The 9056-nt window shown below is 52.9% G+C and overlaps 4 protein-coding genes and 1 non-coding gene across 5 annotated transcripts; 3 read left to right on the top strand and 2 right to left on the bottom strand.

Annotated features, from left to right (window-relative positions):
- Positions 1-1166: 1166 nt before the first annotated feature.
- VDAG_04738 (isoamyl alcohol oxidase) lies at positions 1167-3156 on the top strand (the record flags this gene model as incomplete). The annotated part of the gene is made up of 4 exons (XM_009654342.1): positions 1167-1519; positions 1569-1969; positions 2041-2933; positions 2983-3156. The coding sequence occupies exons 1-4, from the start codon at positions 1209-1211 to the stop codon at positions 3154-3156; spliced, it is 1779 nt and encodes a 592-aa protein (XP_009652637.1). The 5' UTR covers positions 1167-1208.
- Positions 3157-3277: 121 nt separating this feature from the next.
- Positions 3278-4526, bottom strand: VDAG_04737 (uncharacterized protein; the record flags this gene model as incomplete). Its single annotated transcript, XM_009654341.1, has 2 exons — positions 3278-4082; positions 4138-4526. The coding sequence occupies 2 exons, from the start codon at positions 4524-4526 to the stop codon at positions 3278-3280; spliced, it is 1194 nt and encodes a 397-aa protein (XP_009652636.1).
- Positions 4527-5225: 699 nt separating this feature from the next.
- Positions 5226-5841, bottom strand: VDAG_04736 (uncharacterized protein; the record flags this gene model as incomplete). Its single annotated transcript, XM_009654340.1, has 3 exons — positions 5226-5305; positions 5359-5732; positions 5798-5841. 3 exons carry the CDS (start codon positions 5839-5841, stop codon positions 5226-5228), a joined length of 498 nt encoding a protein of 165 aa, XP_009652635.1.
- Positions 5842-6959: 1118 nt separating this feature from the next.
- On the top strand, positions 6960-8070 carry VDAG_04735 (uncharacterized protein; the record flags this gene model as incomplete). The annotated part of the gene is made up of 2 exons (XM_009654339.1): positions 6960-7216; positions 7272-8070. The coding sequence occupies 2 exons, from the start codon at positions 6960-6962 to the stop codon at positions 8068-8070; spliced, it is 1056 nt and encodes a 351-aa protein (XP_009652634.1).
- A 292-nt stretch (positions 8071-8362) lies between these two features.
- On the top strand, positions 8363-8449 carry VDAG_20148. The gene has a single exon. It is a non-coding gene; the product is annotated as a tRNA-His (tRNA).
- The last annotated feature ends 607 nt before the right edge of the window (positions 8450-9056 follow it).

The raw sequence follows: 9056 nt of genomic DNA, 5'->3' as shown, positions 1-9056 counted from the left end.
TTTCCAAAAGGTCTGACGGTTGGCGCCGCAACGTATTGTTTTACCCCATAAGCATCTCATTGCGAAGAGGTCCAAAATCTTAGTTATGCATTTTTTTTTGGTCCATGTCAAGCATGCCTGACCGTATATTGGGCGCACAGGGAAACATACGGCTGTAGAAATGTCATGATTCCATGTTGTGCAAATTTCTGATTTGTAGAATCATTTAAAGCATCCATTTTTTGCACTGATATGGAAAGTCTGGTGGTCTTGGGACATATTCTGGAGTTGACTCGATGGCTAGATACGGCTTGGCAGCCTGGGAAAGAAACTTTCATGTTTTGTTGCTACGAATAGGACTATATCAGAAGCCAATGATATTTAACTCAACATCCCGAGATACTGTCACAAAACCGCGCAATACAGGCTTCCCCCATCTGTAGAATCGTGGATCTTGTGCCGAGCCTTGTTCACAGATCACCAGTGGAGAGCTTCTCAAGGTACAGCCTTTCTTCGCGAATGAAACAATAATATGTGATGTAACGAAGCATACGCCTAGATAAGGAAACCTGCATCTGGCAAACATCACGGAATACTACTTCCTGACTTGCCACCCCCTCATGCTCCATCCGAGCCAGGGTCGATCCGGCTCACGGCACCCAAAGTCAGCGCAACAGTGCATTCAGCCTGCAGGTCGCGAACTCGATGCCTTCCGACAACCGAAGTACTTTGCCACGGGCCGAACTCAACGCATTCATTGCCAAGCAGCCAGTATATTCTCATACAAGATCGGTCTCCCTATTTGCCGCGAGCTCACTACATATGCCTAAAAGAGCCGCGTTGCTTTGATCTCCCGATTAGGCATGATCTACCTGCTTCCGCTGTCTACCCTTGTCAAGGTCTCGTCAATACGACCTCGCCTAGATGCGGCTCCTGTCACAGTCCCTTCGCAGATTCTTGAATGCTGCACTATACGCGAGTAAGGCTGTGGCACGGTTCCCTCAGCATGGTCGACGCGGCGGACGGTATCCCGGGGGTCCCGAGCCGCGAGAGGCTATGCTGTATCTGCCATCGAGGTAGTCGGAACTTAATTGCCCCTGAAACAGGTCTGAGCTCAATAACACCTAGAGGCCTGTGTGAGCCGACCTTAAAATGTTATTCTACGGGGTCTCAGATCTGCTGTCTTTGGCGATCAAGCTGAGGACATTGCTTCCACGAACGACAGCACAATGGGGCCTCTCTTTTTAGCTGTATGGGTCTTACATGCTTCTGCCACGATCAGTGCTGCACTCAACATCCGCGTTCCCAACGTTGTTTCTGTCGAGGTTAACGGACCCAAATACGATTGCCGGTGTTCACCTGAAGATGCCTGCTGGCCCGATAAGGCGGCATGGGATGGCCTGAATGCAACAGTGAACGGGAATCTTTTGCGGCACATTCCACCAGCTGCCGTTTGCTACAATGAGTTTCGAGGAATTCCGACTTACAACAAGGCCGCCTGTGATGAAGCCACATCCATGTGGAAGGATGAAAGATGGCAGTGAGTATCACGAGCAAGCAGGTTAGAGCAGCAACCCTAACACTGGCAGAATCTCCCGACCGGCCTCGGCCCTCTGGACCTGGGGAAGCAACAACACCTGCGAACTAACCACTGATCCCTCTGCCAGTTGTACAATGGGCTACTACCCAGAGTTTGTGATCATGGCCAAGACTAGGGATCACATCAAAGCTGGGGTCGACTTTGCTAGAAGTCGCAACATTCGGCTGGTCATGAGAAACACTGGCCATGACTTTGAGTCTAGGAGTGCAGGAGCAAATTCGTTGGCGATCAACACACATGGCTTCAAGGACATCAGCTTCACCGATAAGTATGATGGACCTGGTGGGTACCGTGGGCCTACGATCACTATTGGAGCAGGCGTGCAAGGTTTCGAGGTTCTCGAGGCAGCGCATGCACAGAATCCTCCACGACTCGTCGTCACTGGCGAATGTGCGGCAAGTACCAATTCAAAGCGTCCATCACACAAACTACAGCTAACTGTCTGAAGACTGTTGGCGTAGCTGGCGGCTTCATCCAAGGAGGCGGCCACGGCCCCTTAACCAGCTTGCACGGATTCGCCGCTGACAACGCCCTCTCGTTCGAAGTCCTCACGGCCTCTGGCCATTTCATCACCGCCAACGCGAATTCAAATCCTGATCTCTTCTGGGCACTAAAGGGGGGCGGTCCAGGTACGTTTGCGGTGGTACTCTCAGTGACCATGAAGACGTATCTCGATAACACACGGACTGCCGGGCTTTTCCTAAATGTCAATGCCTCCACCGGGGCTACATTCTCTCAAGCTCAGCGTGCAGCGGGCATCATCAACGAACACGCCAATTACATGGTTGACAACGGGCTCTACGCAATCTACGAGCTTTATCCGCCAGCGATATCCGGAGCTCTTCACGTTCAACCCATCATGGGCTTCAACTTGACTGCGGAACAACTCAGGACCACTGTCGCGCCGCTATTCAAGGCCCTCGACGACGAAAAGATTCCTTACAATTCAGGGTTCCTTGAGTATTCCGACTTTTACAGTATTTACCACGATATCTTCGAGCCAGAGCAAGCTGCCCAGAATGGCCTGACAGGTGGATGGGTATTCACCCACAAGGACATGAGGCCCGAGAACCAAGGCGCCGTGGCTGATGCCATTGCACTAGCCCTGTCCCCACGGTCAGATATGCTAGGCATAGTCATCGGTCACATATTTGACCCTGGACACACAGTGACCAAGTCGCAAAGCGCAACGCACCCCCGATGGAGGGGCGCTACGATCCGCTTCATGTCTGTCCTTGTCCAGCCCCTCGATGCGACTTGGAAGCAAAAATTGGAACATCATGATGTGATGGCAAATGTTATCACGGAGAAGTACAAGAAAGCTGCACCTGATGGTTTGGCCTACGTCAACGAGGTGAGTAGTTCGACACAGAGCATGGAGTACGGTGCTGACCTATGGCTAGAACTATGCCTTCATGAACAACTGGCAAGATGCTTTCTGGGGCGATAACTATTCAAGACTAAAGGAAATCAAGAAACTGTGGGATCCTCAAGGTGTCTTCTTTTCACCCTCCACGCCTGGTACGGAAGATTGGCACATTACAGATTATGCCCATAGGCTTTGCAAGAAGCTGTGATGCGCGGAAGGCGGTAGTGCTCCGACTAGTCTGGATACTCTTTCTTCCACATGGCCATAAGGCGCTATGTAATTCTTTTCGAAATGACTACAAAAACATGATGCGTATATGCATGCAATGTTCACTCATCCCAGATCACGGCACTCACGCCATCTTCATTGTTCGGTGTCCCGAGCGCCCCAACTCTCACAGCAGCAACAGCCGCACCAAGCCGCCCGGTCGTACTATTTCTCTCCAGCACGACAACTTCCGCGCTGGTCTGTCCTCCCACAGCAACAAGATCCCCCGCCGCATTGATGTCAAACGTTCTGGGGAACCATGAGTGCGCCGATGCGATCTCCACAAACCGCAGCTCAGCGCGTCCCTCGCCATTGAGACCAATCTCATACAGCGCGATGGAATCTTCTTTCTCCCCGAAAGAGCCGTCATTGCGGTTCGATGCGTAGACAAAATTGTCTCTCACCCTGATCTCGGCTGCTTTCGCTCCCATACGTGGCACGACACCGTCAGGAAGTGTGGAAAGGGATTCGATCTGCTGCAGACCGAGGCATCCTCCCTCGTAGGTAACTTCCCAAGATGTGACGCTGTTCGAAAGCTCGTTGGTAGTGAGGAGCACGCTGACCTCAGTATTATTCGCAGGGCTCCAGAAGACCCCATGTCGGGGCCCGTCTCCTGGTGTGGCTTCTCCGGCGGGACATTGAGTGAGAAGCCCCGTCTCGGCGTCGATGGCAAAGACATGAATGCGATCTGAACCGAGGTCGGCGGTGAGGAGGAACGTGCCAGTCGGATCCGTGAACACGGCATGTGGATGAGGTGCATCTTGGCGGGGATTAGGTCCCGGAGCGGGGATAGTAAATGTGACTTGCTGAAGTGGCTGTGACGTCGGCGTCAGGGGCAGGGTGCGTGTCACGATTCGTGCTGTGCCACTGGGTGTGTTAGCTGGTAGAAAGCTGGCAAGAGAAAGATAAGACAACAACGCACTAATGTGCCATTGCGATGAAGCTCTTGCCATCCACTCCGCCGTAGCGGGTGCTGTGTACTTCACCGCCATCAGAAAGGGTCTGAATCGAGGCCTCGGCGGGCTTCAGGCTTCCATCGGCTTCAACTGTGAAGGTTGTAAGCCCATTGGGCGCAGACCAAAACGCTCCATCTGGGACGTAGAGGGTTGAGGTTTCGGCATCAAGGTCCAGCCATGAGGGCCAAAAGTTGCCGGAAGGGACGCTTGAACCGATCGCAAGCTCGTTCGTGTCGGAGAGGGTCAGCGAGTAAAGCGACCTCGAGAAGTGAGATGCAATGAGCTTGCTGGCACCCCATACTGGGTGTGACAGACCAAGGACCAGGGTGGCAAGCGCCAAAAGTTGTAGATTCATGGCGATCGTAAGGGGTGCAAAATAAAGGTTGCTTCTGGATCAAGGCCGTGAGGATCAATCTTATTTATCATGCGTTGGAACCTGAGCTCGATCCCAGTTGGCGGGTCAGGGCGCTTTCGTGATCCGGCCGTAAACCCGAATGGCTGCTCCGGGACATCCTAATCAGGCAATTCTACGGAGCCACCTGGCCTTGATGCTCGTCAAGTTTCGCATAGATCGTCATCGGCGCATGAGATCTGCGATATCTTGCTGCAATTTTAGATGAACCAGCATTGCCAATCGCGGCACATATAGTATAGGTAGTTCTGAATGGATCACTCACACAAACTGTGTCACGTTGGCAGCCGAATCAACGCCGTGATTCTTGTCTGACTGATCAGCCGGCTGTCATCACTCGGTCGAGAAGGCAAGCACATCTTGTCAGCGACTTGAGTCAATCCTTCGGTGCCAATTCAAGCACCTGCCAAGTGGTTCATATTGAATGTATGACCAGAACTGTAACGAATGTATCATATCCCGATGTCATCCCGCAATGCAGCACTGATCCTCAGCACTGTGACTCGAGCACTGCCTCACACGATCCGACGAACTGAAAACTAGCAACCGCCTTCTTCACCTCCACTTACCTCTCCTCAGGCAGCCGCAGTTTGAATGGCATACACAGTCCGGCATCCAATCTGGTTACAAACGTCCGGCGCATCACATGGAAAGCTTGCTACCGTGGTGGCCGCTTGTGCAGGACATCCAGCCGACTTGGTCAGTGTCGACGTGGTTGTGCACTGCGCGATGAAGCAAGATTTGCAAATTGTCCCAGTGGCTGTGACTGTCGGACAGACAGGAGGCTTGCAGGGCAGCGTGGTGACTGATGTCGTAGTGACCGTCTTGGTGGCTGTCTCCGTCGACGTCTTGGTGGCTGTCTCCGTCAACGTCTTGGTCACAAGCTCCGTGACCTTCTGCGTGGTGGTCTCGGTGAGTGTTTTGTATGCTGTTTCGGTCTTTGTGATGAAGGCGGTGACAGTCTTGAGGCCGGTCTCAGTCTTGGTGATGGTGTCTGTTGTAGTTTTAATGTCCGTCGTCGTCTGGAAATCTGTTGTGGTCTTGACGACAGTGTCTGTCTGAATGATGACGGATGTAATGGTCTTGGTTACGGCACAAGTTCCCTGCCTGATGGTCGTCGGCTGGAGAGTGATTTGACCGGAGGCAGCTCTATGTATGCTATTGTGAGCTTGATGAAGAAGCATTGGATGCTACCTCCAGAGTTTGTTACTCACGAAGCTGCACCTAGTGCCAGAGCAAAAATGAGACTTGAATGCATGGTTTGCGAGTCTTGGGACGAAGCTGGTAACTTTCCGGTGCTCTGGGAGTATGTCGATCATTCCTGCTTCGAAAACAGAGATAATGGCTCTTTTATGCTTACACTTTTCGTCAACGACACAAGCACACTCGCGAGCTCCCTGGGCCACGCAGAGCGAGGCCCCGCTCGAGGCTTCAGTATGGCTTCATGCTTGTATCGTCAGCCATGGTTGACGAGTGAAGCACATATCTCCTGCAGACTGGCCGACCAATGAATGCAGCAGCCAAATAGCCTATTAAACGACCGTCGTGTCGAGTGTACAGCCGGATATGGAAGCTGAATGTTTTCCTGCGACTATTTCAAAGGGCACCCAATGATCCTTGCCCAACAAAGTGCACAATGCTACTCGGGTGGCCCGGAGTTACAGTGAGAGACAGCTGAATATTATAAACCCCGCCTTCGGTTCCAACACCAGTGAATTCATGGATCAAGCCAGAGGTGGCTAAACACCCGATAAAAAAAATCTAGTGCTTGTTGTAAACCTCTGCTATTCGATGTTTTTGTGATCGTATTGGCGATCCAAAACGGACCATGTTTGTGCCTTGTATTCGATGAACCAACCGGCCTGTATCTTAGGCTGGGGTCAGAGCCTGTGGCCAAGCCAGGACAGCGCAGTTGTCCAAAATGCCAACTTTACAGTCATGTGCCTCGCGATACCGTGCGTGGAATCTGAACATGCCTGTAAGTGGCTTTTGCTGATTTCATTTTTTAATTCTTGGAATCATGTGCTTACTTTTTGGGAATACTTCATCGCCTAATCTGGCGATGCTCCAATGCCGCAAATATTACAACCATTGATCCTTCGCTCCACCATCGATCTAGGACTCGTCTAGCAGTCATGTCCCCTGTCAGCCCTGGAAAATCCATGCTGGGACTCCATTATGGGGAGCTCCTCCAACTCCAAACTTCCGTCGATTCCCACCGTAGGGGTTCATCCTTCGTCAACAGCAACATCTCATTTCGCACACACAGCATCAAACATGTCGCATCGTACAGCGACAACAGGCGCCCTCCTGGTCCTGAATGCCTTTGGCGTCCTATCTATCGGGGGCCTTCTCTTCCTCAATGGCTGGATGGACATGAAGGACGACCTCATGGCACAGTCGGAGCCGATGCTCCCAGGCGCAGGTGGCCCGGCTCGAACGTACTTTACGGGATCTGCGGCGCTCGACGAGGCCCTCACTGGCATACTCAAATTCTTCTACCCCTGTGTTAGCGGTGAGATGCCTGCGCTGTCGCTGTTCACGGCATACATGGCCGGCCAGGTGTTGCCGATACACACGGCACTGCTACTCGAAAGCTTACGAGCTGGCCATCGTGGTACGATGCTCGCTTTGTAAGAATTCCATTGACGCGTTGCGTGCTTCTATTGAGCGAAGCCTGGCTCACAGTAACAGTCCCGTCATCTGGGGAATGACATACCAAAGCATTCCCTTTGGCATCATCCTTCCTCTCTACGCGATAGCGTACATCTGGCTCTCGCCCCTCGCGAAGCCCACGGAGACCGGGACGTCGCGCGCTGCAAACCAGCTGCCCACAGACCTAGCGCGCCTGCAGACCACTGCGAGCGCCATGCTCCTCGGCTTCGCTCTGCCGTCTGTCCTGCCAGCACTGCCATCGCCCTCAATCATATCGCGCGATAGCCAGCAGATCTTCCTCGCCCTGTGGCAGGTCTTCCCCATCTGGGTGTCCCTATCACATTGGTTCCTCGCGGCAGCAGCCCGGACGTTCGGCTTCGTGGCTGGTCCGATGCATGTCTCGCCAACGGCATCGCTGCAATCTTTGCGTCACGTTTACAGGACGACGCTCAAGTATACGTCTCTTGTGCACTTTGGAGTTCTTGCGCTGGCGACATTTCCCCAACTGAGACCTGTGGTCTATGGAGGCCTGCTCCAGCAGCGGGTCAGTCTCTGGGACATATTTGTCCCTCCATCCGCGCTCTCGCGCAAGCAGATCAAGACGATGGCGGAAGGGAGCTTGACACTGCTGCAGTACGACCTATACTGTGCTTGCGCAGCTATGGCCATTTTGGTGTCCTACCTGGCTTACACCGCTGGCGGTCTGAACAGGGCTGCTGGTCTGAGCACGGTCAGGGGGCTTCTGCGCCGCAGTGTGGTTGTCGGGCCTGGGGGAGCGGTGCTGTGGGCGCTCTGGGATCGGGACGAAGAGGTGCTGGCTGGCGGGAAATGAGGGCCGTAGTTATGATCACGTTTCCGTCCGATCCCATGCTAATGAGCCAAGGTAAGATACGTTAGGTATTTGTGAGCTAATTCGCAAACTTTCACAATCTCAACTCACATGCTCACACCATCTGCCTTCTAACAACGGCGTAAGAGGTGTCATGCATTCAGTGCCTAGGTATCTGACATTGAGTCAGGCCTCCCAGCGTCCCCACTGATGAGTGTTCACAAATGTGTCAAACCTTGACCTTTCCCCCGCGCTCTGTGCACATAATGCCTCAAATTTGGCCACTTATCGTCTAGCTTCGATCGTCTAGTTGGTTAGGATGATGCATTGTGGTTCTTACTACAATACTGCATTGACGGCAGTTCGAATCCGCCTCGGAGCAACCTTTTGATGTTTTTCGTGCCTTTTTGCATGTTCCGTAGCAGGAATCATCGACAAACTTAGTTTGTAGTCTTTCTCGTGCTCCCAGTGATTTCAAAGGACTGATATGCTAGAGCTATCCTAGCATTCAAAGCCAAGCTAGGCTTCTTCCTGCTCGTGCCATGACCCGGCCCGTCGCATCCCGAAGAGCTTCTCGTCTGAAATCGACCACCTTCGTGGCCCAGTTTCGTTGGCAACATGCCTTCGAAAATCGGAATGTCGGCTCCAACTGCTGCCATCGGTATCCTCCCGAGTCCGAATGAACGCGGGGTATGCACGGGGGAGGGGAAACTTCGTTGATCATCCGCATCCCCGACCGTGGTGATTCGCCCACTTCTCCCTTCACCTCAAACGTGACCTGACAGAGTTACATGCCGATGGCTCTGGAGATGGATCGCTGTTCCTTGGTATGTTAGCTTCGACGACACCGTGCGTTACACGTGCCAAGAGCGTACTGCCGGACCAGTGAGAGACGGGCAAGCCCGGGGTGATCGACAGCAGAATGGCCTTGGAAAGTCCAAGACATGAGAAGGGGAAGTCGGTGCCGGTTGCAGTGGCAGTATGAAAGG

The sequence above is a fragment of the Verticillium dahliae genome, genomic scaffold (assembly GCF_000150675.1).
Source record: "Verticillium dahliae VdLs.17 supercont1.8 genomic scaffold, whole genome shotgun sequence".
Lineage (NCBI taxonomy): Eukaryota > Fungi > Ascomycota > Sordariomycetes > Glomerellales > Plectosphaerellaceae > Verticillium > Verticillium dahliae.
The sequence above is the reverse complement of the archived record's forward strand: the minus strand, read 5'-3'. Positions and strand labels throughout refer to the sequence as shown.